The following is a 14,718-nucleotide window of genomic DNA, read 5'->3' as shown; positions in this document are numbered from 1 at the left end:
CTGGGTGGCTGGTCTCAGACGATCCTGCAGGTGAAGAATCCGGATGTGGAGGTCCTGGGCTGGTGTGGTCACACGTGGTCTGCGGTTGTGAGGCCAGTTGGATATACTGCCAAATTCTCCAAAACGATGTTGGAGATGACTTATGGTAGAGGAATTAACATTCAATTATTAGCTCATGAAACATGGGACCAACACTTTACATGTTGGGAAGGGATATTTTTTTTCTCACAAAAGTAGTCCTGTATTAGCGGACTGACATAAACCTCCCCCAACCGATTCCTGCAGCTATGGACAGGCTGGGTTTAGATGTCGAGGGGGTTAAGTGCAGAGTAGGCCGCATTACTTCAGTACACTCCTGCCAGTGAGGACAGGTGGGTACAGTACTGATCTGGGATCTGGAGGAAGGAGAAGGGAATTTAGCATCTATGTGTGTAAAGTGTGTGTGTGGGGGGGGGGTTGAGCAGGCCAAAAGCAGACATGGGCCTGAGTTTGGCCAGTTTCTCCTCAGTCTGCTGACTGACCCTCTGACTCCTCTCAACCCTACATTGACAACAGGGGGAGTGGAATAATCATCATCATGGTGAAAATAAATCAAATGGGTCTGTTTTTACAAACTTTTATTTGCCGTCCTGAGACAATACTGTTGTATATAAAAGTCAATTTGATCCGACAGAATGACAATCAGATCTGGCAAGGACACAATGGCCTGATGTTATTTAACAACCACAGTGAACATGAGCTATGTAACAAGAACATCCGCTTGTTTTAGTTATTTTTTTTAACCAAATTGTCATTAAACGTGTAATATTCTAACTGTGGCGATTTAAAATTACAACAAGTATATTATGAAATGTAAGACTACACATGGTAACTCGAGGCCAGGGGGCGCTAACCCTGTTCCTGAAGCACTACCGTCCTGTAGGTTCACTCCAACCCTAATACAGCACAGCCGATTCTAACGATTAGCTGGTTGATAAGCTGAACCAGGTTAGTTACAACTGGGGTTGGAGTGAAAACCTACAGGAGGGTTGTTCTCCAGGAGCAGGATTGGAGCCCCGTGCTCTAGGCAGTAGTACCCATAGAACATGTTATTTAGAGCTGGGGTTGGAGTGAAAACCTACAGGAGCGTTGTTCTCCAGGAGCAGGATTGGAGCCCCGTGCTCTAGGCAGTAGTACCCATAGAACATGTTATTTAGAGCTGGGGTTGGAGTGAAAACCTACAGGAGCGTTGTTCTCCAGGAACAGGGTTGGAGCCCCGTGTTCTAGGCAGTAGTACCCATAGAACATGTTATTTAGAGCTGTTAGACATTTGTTAGTTCAACTCAAAAACAGACAGCACTCTTAGTGAAATTTACACAGAGACTATTCTGCAGCTAAGACAAACAAACAGCCATCACAACTTCAATGGTATATGGATAGGCTTCCTCTACCACAATAATGTGACCTGATACTATGCTACGACAGGCCACTTGGTTCAAGCTCAGGTTGTCCTGCAGAAAACGGACTCAGGATTAAAGACTGAAGCGATCCTTAATTACAATAGAAAAACTATCAAAAGTGATTTTGTCATTAGAATGATCATTTGATTTAGTGGTTTTCAACATATGAAAACATCTCTTGGCAATTTCCTGAGATTGATCAATAAACATCAACAAAACAAAGTATTTATCCTTTCAGTCAGTTGTACAGCAGAGGGTTTCCACCCAATTGCCAATGTTATAGTATTGTTAAAAAGTCCTCCTTCATACACATAAGCCAGGTCATTTTCTCAAAGGTCAATGTAAAACTGCTGCTTTCAAAATTTGTGGTGTTCTTTTTGTACATTGGGTGAATTGAAATATAAAATGTTTCCCTTTAAATTTCCTTTATCACTTTGACAAGTGATAAAGCCTTGACGGTGTGACGTTTTACGAGCCTCTATGACCAGCCAAGAGCAAAGAAAGGAATTAATGAAGGAACAGCGCTATAAAGAACTAAACCCAATGCCGATTCGGAAATCCTGTCAAACTAGATCATGCGTATATGATTACTGTTCAGAATGACCACACGCTATACAAAAGGAGATTGGTTGGTTGGCTTTGTGTTCCCAATTTGATGACATTTTCTTCATGATGATTATACATGTATGGGCGTATAGAAGTTAAGCACACCAACTGTTTGTTTTGATAATCAACAACTTGGAAGTGAAAATGTAAAATACTTTTCTGAGCAATATTCCTTTTTAAAAACATACATAACATTGATAGACAATCGAGGTACTTTAACATCCTGGTTTTAGAGAGAGATGCTTAAAAGATGAAGAAATCTAACCATTTCACCTCTTATGTTGTGGGTGAGTTTACTAAGCAAAAAAACATATCTGGACGTAGATTATCGGTGAATAAAGTGAAGTAAGTCACTCAGCCTGGAGTTTTGTTCTAGACATTTATAAACCTTTTAAAAAGTGCTTTCTGGTGTCCCACTCTACTGACATTAAAGTATGATTGGTGTGAGGTTTGAGGTTCCAAAGCATGCACACAACACCAATCAGTCATTAGCCAGCCCTTGACACAGCCACTGGAGGGAGCAGTCAGAGAGACAACGAGGCGGCGGCGTTGGTATGTGATGTCAGAGCAGAGGGGTCAGCATCTGAGTTGCGATGGGTCAGTGTGTTGCTGGGAGGGGTCAGTGACAATGAAAGGCTGGGCCAGTGTGCAGGTGGGAGAAGTGAGTAGTGCAGACACGCCCCCTAGCAGGTGATTGACAGCTGTGGTCATGTCCGTGCAGCCAGCTGGTACAGAGGGCCCAGGACTGTGTGACCGCTCACCTGGAAAACAGTACAAGACAGGGCCAATGCATTAGTCTGGGATACTCAGCACACAGCCAGACACAGACCATCTAGAACCATAAATCCAGTCCTTCTCTACTGCCCTTGTTGAGAAGTGAAACAGCTTCATACTGTTTTTCACATCTGCATGGGCAAGTAAACAAGGGCAGAGGGAAAGGGACAACGTGTTGGAGAGGAATTGGGCCGAGGAGTGACACTACACACACGAGCAGAAGCAGGTTGGACAACACATGGGCCACACCCAGGAACAGTGTATGCCGACTTAGGAGAGCCAGAACTGGTTAAGGAGCATGAAAACATTATGCAGATTGTCTAGAGCAAGAGTTGCTCAAAGTCTAAATCGATTTTACTTAATCCAGAGCGGTCAAATGATATACTACGCATGCACATGTTAATTCAGAATGTTAACTACAAACCTCAAATGTTTTCATTAAACCCACTTGGGATCATATATGGTAGAGCTTCTCTTACAACGGTCTCTGAGCATTCAGATAAGGTGAGGTTGGGAACCCTAGTGAAGAATATCACAGTTGCAGGCTTTTCTTTTTAGTTCAGCACCAGTTGGATGTTTAATAATAGATTGATAATAAGTCCTTGCCTTCCTCATGAGTGGGTTGAGAACCTAACGTTCAGTGGCTCGTCTATTAAGTGCTTCTACACCTGCATTGCTTGCTGTTTGGGGTTTTAGGCTGGGTTTCTGTACAGCACTTTGAGATATCAGCTGATGTACGAAGGGCTTTATAAATACATTTGATTTGATTTCTGCAGGGCAGAAAGGACGGTATCTGTGTAGACTATTCAGGATAGGAAGCCGGGTCAAAACAGTCACACACACACATTTGCATATATGGCTATATAAATAAATTTGATTTTTGATTTGAGTGTGAGAGGAGGAGAGGGGGGAGAAAGGTGAAAGGTCATGGATACTCACTCTGAATTGGAGTCCTTCAGGAGTTTGGCCCTGGCAGAGGCTGAGAGGTTCAGATCTCCTCCTGAAGAGAGAGAGTGGCAGGGAGAGGAAAAGAGGGAAGGACAGAAAGAGAAAGGGTGGGAGAGAGAATGGGAGAGGAATATCAAAGAGCATAGTTAGTGATGATATCATTAGGCACCTTCCATTCTGAGTGGTTTAATGGTGTCGGGGGGCAGGAGGCCCGCTCCCAGCTCTCTTACCTCGTAGATAATCAACAAAGTACAGCATCACTACCGCGATCAGCGCCACTGAGAGAGAGAGAGACACACATTTATTGGTTGACTCAACACACACACACACACACACACACGTACGTTACTCACAGCAGACACAGGCGGTGAAGAAGACCTCCAGGAAGAGGTATCCCTTGTTGTCCAGAATAGATCCTGCTGCCATGGAGATCAGAGCCAGGCCCAGGTTTTGTATGGACTGCATGCTGGGAGGTAGGAAGGCCATGCGTCATCATCAACAACAGCAGCATCACTACCACCGTCATCATCAACAATAACTACAACAACAGCATCATCATCACAGTCACAAATAATGGAAAGAATGCAAACGCCTGTAGGTATGAAGCACTTTTCTGGTTACACAGAAAGGATGGGTAGGAGCAGGTGTACTTACAAGCCATAGGCGGTCCCCAGCTGATGCTCTGGCACCACGAAGGCCACCATGGGCCACAGGGCACAGGCCAGCAGGGAGTAGGACAAACCCAACAGGGACTGGAGGACACAGATACACAGTACCATTATCAACACCATTCACTATACCTGGTTACCCAGTCACAATATAACTCAATTACTATGTATAAACTAAATCTAAAATCTGACTTCATTCCTCTGGAAGCAGGATGTAATTGTCTTGCAGGACTAAACAAAAGCAAGTGTTCAAGGACCCTGTGATCCAAGGTTGAGCGTCCATATCTGGCCCACCGCTCATCACTGCATACACTAGGTTTCTAGGGAATGTCCTACTAAATGTCTCCAAGGTCATATTCTGCTGTGAACCACTCTGCGCCATTCTAACGGTAATAAAATGGAGAATGGTCATCACCATGGCGATCCAGGGGTTCCAGAAGGTGAAGGCGAGCATCATGTGGGCTATGAGTGTCGTGACGACGGCACACAGCACCCAGATCACGTTCCTCCCTGTCCTGTCCACCATGAAGCCCAACACAGGAGAGGCTGGCGCTGAGATGATGTACACAATACTGGGAGAGGGGACACAGAGGGCACACAGGGAGAGGGCGGAGAGAGGGCACACAGAGGGAGAGGGCGGAGAGAGGGGACACAGAGGGAGAGGGCGGAGAGAGAGGGGCCACAGAGGGAGAGGGCGGAGAGAGAGGGGCACAGAGGGAGAGATAGTGATTGTGTTTAGAAGGGTGGCAGAGACAGTTACAATGTGTTGTGACGGTTCACAGTCTGAGGTGAGATGAGAGCTAAAACAAACCTCATTTGAAGAACTCCTCACAAAAAGTTGAGTGGCACATCCTCACTCTGTCCAAATTGAATCACTGGTCTTATTAGTTACTCCGGCATCTCAGACTAGGGTAAAGAGTTGTTTTACCTGTTAATTGCTCTTGCTTCTTGAGGTGAGAAGTTGAACTTTTCAATGAAGAAAACCCTGCAAGGGGAAGACCGACAGAGGTGAGAAGAACAGTCAGTCACACCAGACCAGAGTGGTACGGAGTATGTCCATACTATCACTGCAACATATCCCACCACCACATTAAGCACATCCCAGTTCCTGTTCTATAAGCATTCATTACAACGCAACACAGAGGAATGTGCTCTTTACGCTGCTATACAGGGCCTTTGGGAGCAATTGACAGTTCCTCAGAGTGCTTTAGCACACAAGCACATGCGCGCGCACACACCCACCAATCACCCACCATCCCTTCCAGCCAGCTACCAAGTAGAGTTGCACCTGGTCCACACATTGGTGACCCGCAGCACATGGTATTGAACAGGCTCCAGCAGCCAGGTAAGTATTGTATTAAAAAAAAATATTTAAAAAAAAATATTCCATAACATGTATTTGCTCAACAGGCATCCCCCCCATATCTCTCTCCCTAGTACTCTCTTTCCTACCCACTCAGGGGGTTAGATTACATGGTCTCTAACAGTTGGTCTATCAGCTTGGGAGCAAAACATTATTCCAAAAGAGTTCATTGTGTTATATTCACTCAAGGTATTTTACATGATGGAGAATAGACATTGCGTTTGAGGGGACCTGCATGAACAAGTGGCAACACATAATCCCTGATCTACAATCACCTTGCAGCCCAAATAACTACTTGTGATAAAGCTGGCAATATTGGTGACGGTTTTGACTGATAAGACATGATGACTGATGGTTCGTGTGCTACTCACTGTCCCAGTCCAATGAAGGGGAAGATGGCCACATAGTAGCCCACACAGATGATGAAGATGAGCCACAGTGGGAAGGGGAAGTCCTTCACATCCGTCAGCTTGATCACTTCCCCTACACACACACACACACACACACACGTTCAACACACAGAGCCAGTATTGGCTAAAGCATCCCCTTGGGAAAGGAGTGTGACCGCCAGGCAATAACCCACAGGAAGTAGTACTATGACCCGTGACCTCTGCCCCTGTCACACTCCTTTCCCAAGGGGATGCTTGGAGCCAGCCCAGAGAAACGCTGAGCACTGTAGAAACACAGACTAACTTCCCAATAATCAATTCTGACAAGATTACATGCAGCACAATGGGGAGTATGATGTTTCCCAGGTGGAGAGCTCCTTAAATCAACTAAATTCATCAAGGCAAAATGAGATTGGCTAATAGTGACAGGTAAACAGAAGGAACCTACCCTCTACCACCGTCCTCCTCACACCAACATTGTCAGAATACAGTGGACATGATAACCATAGCACATAGATAATGACCATCATCCCAGTCGATGCCATTATCCTGTGTAGTTCAGCTCTGATTGGGACACACATCGGAGGCAGTCACTGACTGCCGTGTTAGCTCACCGGTCGCTCCCTGTTCCTTGTTGAGGATCCTCTCGGCCCTCTTGTCCAGGTAGCCCAACACCAGAGCACAGACCAGAGAGAATATACATGTCGCCCCAGCTGGAGAAGGAGAGAGAGAGATGGAGAGAGCACAAGCAAGAGAGAGAAAGGGTGAGGGGGGATAAAGGAGAGCCAGGAAAATCATTACATCAGCTATGAACAGGTAGGTGTGGCTCATGAACCTACAGCAGCACAATAGGGTAAGTCCTCAGGAGAAGAGCCTGCCAAGGATCTTTAAAGCCCCGTCTAGTTCAGTAGGCATGACTGCTTCCTTTAAGACCAACAGTCAGAGTAATTAGATTAAAAAGTAGCTAAAAAAGTTTTACTTTAGATTGTGTCGAGAGCGATTGCCAGAATGCTTTTGATTTCTTGGGGGTGGTCAAAGATCTCTACATCACACTCCCTCACTCACATCACATCCCACCCTCTACAGTAGAGGGGTTTGTAGTTCAATAAATATTCTCTATTAAGCAGGTGAAATTTCAGTGAGCATGTGGCAAAATCCAGTAGGCTTTGGTTTGAATTAACAGTAGGATATGGACATATTAGACCCATCTCACAGGCTTAATGTTCCTCTATAGTTTCTGTAAAGCATCAGCACATATCTACTGGGGCTCCATTATTCCATTCTTATGTTACAGAACTGTATGGTTAAGTCCTGCTGGAGAGAACACACAGACTGCTGGGCTCCTCTTATTCCTGTGGAGCGAGTGAGGACACACACCATGAAAGAGGAAGTAAAAGAGAAGTGAGGCGGAGCATCACGAAACTGAAACCTCCATCACGTGATTCATCAGACAAATGACAGGGGGGGGGGGTTTTTTCCTCTCCCTCCCCTCTTTTCTCCATCCCTCTCTGTGCTGAGATTAGAGAGCATTTGTAATAGAAGTGGTATGGTGTTGCAGGCAGGGCTGTCTGGGCTGGAGATGTAACCTGAGGCTCAATGTAGACAGCAGGCCTGGGAATGTAGCTCACTCTCTTCCTGATCAAATGTGGACACGCAACTCACTCACACACACACAAGGTGGTTCTGTATTATGTCATGTTATATGTGGATCCTAATAAAATACTAAGCACACACAAGTGATGCACGGGTTGACTCATAACCCGCAGTCCCTGCGGTTATATCAGCGGGGCGGGTGGGTTTAGGTTCATTCAGTGTGGATGAAGGGCGGGTGGCATGAAGAGAAACAATGTTTTAAAAAATACATAAATGTATAATTCTGGTGTCCATCTATAAGTTATATTGAGTTTTTTAATCGGGCATTAGTGGCTAAGATATAGGGCCTAACTGTATGCTTGCCAAATAAATGTGTCAATCGCCAAGTGCTTTTAGGAACTTGGGCAGAAAAATGTAACATCAATCCACTGAGGAATGAAGGAGTCGGAGTTTAAAAAAAATAAGCTGCAGAATGGAGAATAGCCTTATTAAATATTCACTTTACAGTTGGAAATGCAAGCAACTACTCCGTAAAGAGACCAAGATTTAACTTCACGGACTGGGAGGATGAGAGAGGCCGAAGAGATCGATGAAATCCAGAGGTACAAAGCACTCACTTTTCCCTGGAGGATTGTGTGGAGGAAAGTTTGCTTGCTTTCTGGGAGAAGCAGGAGCGTACCTTCCCTCAACTCCGGTCTCTTGCAAAGAGAATTCTCTGCATTCCAGCATCAAGCACATGGAGTGAATGCGCCTTCAGCACTGCCGGGCACGTTATTGAAACCAGGCGCAACCGAATGAAACCTGGCACAGCGGACACTATTCTGTTTCTTAAATTAAAAGTGCTGCAAAAAAAGCAAGAAAAAGTAGGCAATTATAGCCTCATAACTAGTCAGTGGGTACTTTCATTTTCTAAACTTTTTTGTGTTGTAGCCAATTGATTTTTGAAGCCAATTTTTTTAAATGAATTCATATACCGGTATAGGATATTAGCCCACACAGGCGGTAAGCCTACAAGATGTCCATTTATTGTTTCCTTTCAGTAAAATGATAGGCTACTGTTCAATAGGCCTAAGAATTTTCATTTTCAATTGCTCAAGAAAAAAAACATTGTTCAATAAATTAAAACCATTTTTTTTTTTTAAACAGCCGTGCAGTCGGCCTACAAGAGATCCATTCATTTGTTTCACATTTTGTTTTGTTTCAGTAAAACAATAGGCTACTGTTCAATAAGTGCAATCCTTTTAATATGCTCAAGAGAAATGCAATGGTTCAATAAAGTGTGCAAGACAAAAATATAGAGATTTTCGATATTTGCAGGTTGGGGTCAGGTGTGGGGCTCAGATTTTCACATAGTAACCCACTCGCAATCGCTCTACTATCAACTGCTGGTGGGTGCGGGTGAACTAACAGCTGACCCCCACATCACTAAACACATACACTTAACTCACCGATCATGAGCGAGACTCCCAGAGTGGTGTGTCCTGTCGAGCCGACCAGGTCAGCGACACGGTTGTACACCCAGCCCATGATGTTCATGTTGACAGTGCTACCCTGAGGGAGAGGAGACAACCCAACACTCCCTGATCAGCCACATATATAAAGCCTTAAGTATGTGCTTCTGTATCTATCTATATACTGCGTTATATTTCACTTCGAGCATGTTCTTACCAGCCTGGCCATGCTGAGCTGAAGACCAAACACCAAGTTGAGTTCCTTCCCTTTGAACCAGTTCACTGCATAGGTGTTCTGGGCCACAGCCAGAGACTCACCTCCAATCCTACCCAGAGAGAGAGCACTTAGTTAGGGGAGAGAAGTGGCTTGGAGCTGTAGCAAGGACTAGCTCAGTGACAAAATAGACTGAAATACATCTTACCCAAACACAAAGCGTCCAATCTCCATTAACCAGAATAGATCTAGAAGTGCCCCAACAGCAACTATAACCTGTGGAAATACACAGTGGTGGAAAAAGTACTCAACAGTCAGTCATACTTTAATAAAAGTAAAGATAACTAAATAGAAAATGGCTCAGTAAAGGTCACCCAGATAGGTGAGTGAATTGGACCATATTGCGGTCCTGCCTGCGCATTTAAAATGTAAACAAATACTTTTGGGTGTCAGTGAAAATGTATGGGAGTAAAAAGTACATATTTTCTCTGGGAATGTAGTGAAGTACAAGTAAAAACCATGGGGTATTGTGTGTAGATTAATGGAGGGAAAAAAACTATCATCCATTTTAGAATAAATTTGTAACATAACAAAATGTAGAAAAATTAAAAGGAGTCTGAATAATTTTTCAATTCACTCTAGATTACCACTGGAAATAGATCAATTGAATTTGTACTACACATTTTGTAAAAGAGCAGCTCTCAAACACATCCCCATCATGTGGTGGGCACCTACCTGTCCAACGCAGACAAACAGGGCGAATATTATCGTTCCTAGCCTACCAGAAGAGGAGAAGCACAGTGACAGAAACTATGTTTACATGGGGATCATTTGAAGTGAATATAAACATGTTCGTCACAATGTTATCTCTCCTTGTGTTGCTGGAGATGACAGCCCTAGTTCATTGTGGATTCAGATTAATCCTCCATACACAATTACCCCTGCATCTTTTGTTGTCAGAGGTTCATGGTGAGACTAGGGAATTCCTACCAACACACTGGCAGACAAACACTACCCATATTACAGTAGGTACACAGGCTGGATTGGCCATGGAGGAGTGTGGGGAGAAACACACCTACAACCAGCATCCACACACCAGGGTTTACAGAATCCGAAAACATATTATACAAATGTGATGTAAAAAGGATCCTAGGGTATAAATCTCAACTTATGTATTGTACACATACAGTTCCTGCTCTGAGAAGCACAGCACTATGCATGTGTTATGTGACTGTAACCAGGTAGTCACTGGACGCAAGAGTTTAAATACCATGTCCGCGCCAGTACAAGACCGTTATCCTTGGATGGCGATAACCAAGTATTCCATCATGTAGGGAACAGGTGTCAGTACAGTAGTGTTTAACTAGTAACCTGTGGTCCTACCTGATGCCAAAGACCCTGTCGAGCAGGAAGCCCCCCAGGAAACAGAGCACCACGTTGGGCCAGGAGTACCAGGCATAGAGCTGCATGAACATGGACGTGTTGAGCTTCATGTCCTGGTGCAGACCAGAGAGGACAGAGAATGTCAGTGCATTGGTAGCCCAAATTACTAGAAAGGTCTCTTTAAGAAAGCAAAACAAAGACAAAGAAAAAACACCAATATGAACTGAGAGTGCATGGACCAACCATACCCTAACTGGTATGACCTGATATTCGTCTGTTGTTTACAGTTTTAGAAACCCTTTGAGCACGATGATAAGAGAGAAAGGAGGCTGTGCTAGTTCTAAATGGGCCATTTCCTTGTGACACACTGCTTTGTTTCACATATCAGCTGGCTTACAACATCATGGTGTCATGAAGAGTCAGACATCCATATAACTCGAATGTGTCCATAGAGTTAGAATAACTACAATAACTATAGTTATTTCCCATACTGAAGCATCGGAGGAAGGCTCTGGCATACAGCAGGCTAGGCTACAATGACGACAGAGTGACATGATGTGACAAGACGGACACTTCAGTCCTCCTTCCTCACCTGTATGACTTGAGTCTGCAAAGCAGCGGGGTTATCATAACAGAAGTAACTTCCTGAAACAAAGTAACGCTGTCAGTGGGTAGAATTGATACATCAAAGTGCTGATACTGTACATTCTAAACCAGCTCGTATTTGATTGATACAGTCATAGAAGGCTACATCATTGTGAAAGATAATCAAAGTCTGATATCCAAAAGCAATTAGTCTGATAGTCAGTTAGCTGAATAAAGCATGAACTCTCTCCAAAGAATTTGGTTGGAATTTCGTTAGAACCGCCCTGCTCACCGAATCCCAGAAAGCACATAAAAAGCAGGACGAAAATGCGGTGAGGCAGCCGCCTCGGGTCACAGAGCGCGGACATCGGTCTAACCGGTCCGCTTTCATTTCTGGGACCTGAAGACGAGATATCCCCTTCATCGTCCAAAAGGTTCTGTCGCTCTTCCGCCATCTTCGTCTGTGTTTTGGAAAGGAAGGAAAAATGATAATACGGCGCAGACAGTCATATGACATACACGTGACTCGTCTCCGCTGAGCGCAGCAGTCAAAGGAGAGCAAAAGAGTTCAGCAACAAGCGATTGACCATAAAGGAGCAAAACGCTGATCTTTATATATTCTACTTTAGAATATTCAATACGATGGTGATTGCTAAGGCGGGTCATTCATATATTAGATAATTCAATGAAATTAATTAATTTGACAATATATATTTTTATTCCGATGAAGACGTTTTTCAACCACTCCACACATTTCTTGATAACAAACTATAGTTTTGGCAAGTCGGTTAAGACATCTACTTTGTGCATGACACAATTCATTTTTCCAACAATTGTTTACAGACAGATTATTTCACTTATAATTCACTGTATCACAGTTCCAGTGGGTCAGAAGTTTACATACACTAAATTGACTGTGCCTTTAAACAGCTTGGAAAATTCCAGAATATGATGTCATGGCTTCAGAAGCTTTTGATAGGCTAATTGACATCATTTAAGTCAATTGGAGGTGTACCTGTGGATGTATTTCAAGGCCTACCTTCAAACGCAGTACCTATTTGCTTGACATCATGGGAAAATCAAACGGAATCAGTCAAGAACTCAGATTTTTTTTTTGTAGACCTCCATAAGTCTGGTTCATCCTTGGGAGCAATTTTCAAGCCACTGCTCCTAAACCACCATAAAGGAAGCTAGACGATGGTTTGCAACTGCACATGGGGACAGAGATTGTACTTTTTGGAGAAATGTCCTCTGGTCTGATGAAACAAAAATAGAACTGTTTGGCCATAATGACCATCGTTATGTTTGGAGGAAAAAGGGGGACGCTTGCAAGCCGAAGAACACCATCCCAACCGTGAGGCACGGTGGTGGCAGCATCATATTGTGAGGGTGCTTTGCTGCAGGACAGACTGGTGTTCTTCACAAAATAGATGGCATCGTGAGGAATTAAAATTATGTGGATATATTGAAGCAACATCTCAAGACATCAGTCAGAAAGTTAAAGCTTGGTCGCAAATGGGTCTTCCAAATGGACAATAACCCCAAGCATACTTCCAAGGTTGTGGCAGAATGGCTTAAGGACAACGAAGTCAAGGTATTGGAGTGGCCATCACAAAGCCCTGACCTCAATCCTATAGAAAATGTGTGGGCAGAACTGAAAAAGCGTGTGCGAGCAAGGAGGCCTACAAACCTGACTCAGTTACACCAGCTCTGTCAGGAGGAATGGGCCAAAATTCACCCAACTTATTGTGGGAAGCTTGTGGAAGGCTAACCAAAATGGATGATCCAAGCAAAAACAATTTAAAGGCAATGCTACCAAATACTAATTGAGTGTATGTAAACTTCTGACCCACTGGGAATGTGATGAAATAAATTAAAGCTGAAATAAATCACTCTCTCGACTATTATTCTGACATTTCACATTCTTAAAATGAAGTGGTGATCCTATCTGACCTAAGACAGGGAATTTTTACTAGGGTTAAATGTATTTGGCTAAGGTGTTTGTAAACTTCCGACTTCAACTGTTATATATATATACAGTGGGGCAAAAAAGTATTTAGTCAGCCACCAATTGTGAAAGTTCTCCCACTTAAAGATGAGAGAGGCCTGTAATTTTCATCATATGTACACTTCATCCATGACAGACAAAATTAGAACAAAAAATCCAGAAAATCACATTGTAGGATTATTCATGAATTTATTTGCAAATTATGGTGGAAAATAAGTATTTGGTCAATAACAAAAGTTTATCTCAATACTTTGTTATATACCCTTTGTTGGCAATGACAGAGGTCAAACGTTTTCTGTAAGTCTTCACAAGGTTTTCACACACTGTTGCTGGTATTTTGGCCCATTCCTCCATGCAGATCTCCTCTAGAGCAGTGATGTTTTGGGGCTGTTGCTGGGCAACACGGTCTTTCAACTCCCTCCAAAGATTTTCTATGGGGTTGAGATCTGGAGACTGGCTAGGCCACTCCAGGACCTTGAAATGCTTCTTACGAAGCCACTCCTTCGTTGCCCGGGCGGTGTGTTTGGGATCATTGTCATGCTGAAAGACCCAGCCACATTTCATCTTCAATGCCCTTGCTGATGGAAGGAGGTTTTCACTCATAATCTCACGATACATGGCCCCATTCATTCTTTCCATTACACAGATCAGTCGTGCTGATCCCTTTGCAGAAGAACAGCCCCAAAGCATGATGTTTCCACCCCCATGCTTCACAGTAGGTATGGTGTTCTTTGGATGCAACTCAGCATTCTTTGTCCTCCAAACATGACGAGTTGAGTTTTTACCAAAAAGTTATATTTTGGTTTCATCTGACCATATGACATTCTCCCAATCTTCTTCTGGATCATCCAAATGCTCTCTTGCAAACTTCAGACGGGCCTGGACATGTACTGGCTTAAGCAGGGGGACATGTTTGGCACTGAAAGATTTGAGTCCCTGGCGGCGTAGTGTGTTACTGATGGTAGGCTTTGTTACTTTGGTCCCAGCTCTCTGCAGGTCATTCACTAGGTCCCCCCGTGTGGTTCTGGGATTTTTGCTCACCGTTCTTGTGATCATTTTAACCCCACGGGGTGAGATCTTGCGTGGAGCCCCAGATCGAGGGAGATTATCAGTGGTCTTGTATGTCTTCCATTTCCTAATAATTGCTCCCACAGTTGATTTCTTCAAACCAAGCTGCTTACCTATTGCAGATTCAGTTTTCCCAGCCTGGTGCAGGTCTACAATTTTGTTTCTGGTGTCCTTTGACAGCTCTTTTGTCTTGACCATAGTGGAGTTTGGAGTGTGACTATTTGAGGTT

The 14,718-nt window shown here is 43.8% G+C and overlaps 1 protein-coding gene across 1 annotated transcript; it reads right to left on the bottom strand.

The window, feature by feature from the left end:
* Positions 1-600: 600 nt before the first annotated feature.
* Positions 601-11,906, bottom strand: LOC135546326 (major facilitator superfamily domain-containing protein 1-like). The gene is made up of 16 exons (XM_064974662.1): positions 11,706-11,906; positions 11,421-11,473; positions 10,829-10,941; positions 10,181-10,223; positions 9,654-9,721; positions 9,449-9,557; positions 9,229-9,331; positions 6,802-6,900; positions 6,170-6,281; positions 5,364-5,420; positions 4,851-5,007; positions 4,422-4,519; positions 4,121-4,233; positions 3,998-4,045; positions 3,759-3,819; positions 601-2,806 (listed from the first exon to the last, which is right to left on the bottom strand). The coding sequence occupies exons 1-16, from the start codon at positions 11,866-11,868 to the stop codon at positions 2,803-2,805; spliced, it is 1,401 nt and encodes a 466-aa protein (XP_064830734.1). The 5' UTR covers positions 11,869-11,906; the 3' UTR covers positions 601-2,802.
* Between the last annotated feature and the right edge of the window lie 2,812 nt (positions 11,907-14,718).

Source organism: Oncorhynchus masou, chromosome 9, assembly GCF_036934945.1.
Source record: "Oncorhynchus masou masou isolate Uvic2021 chromosome 9, UVic_Omas_1.1, whole genome shotgun sequence".
NCBI lineage: Eukaryota > Metazoa > Chordata > Actinopteri > Salmoniformes > Salmonidae > Oncorhynchus > Oncorhynchus masou.
Note: the sequence above shows the minus strand (reverse complement) of the source record. Positions and strands in the feature narration are given on the sequence as shown.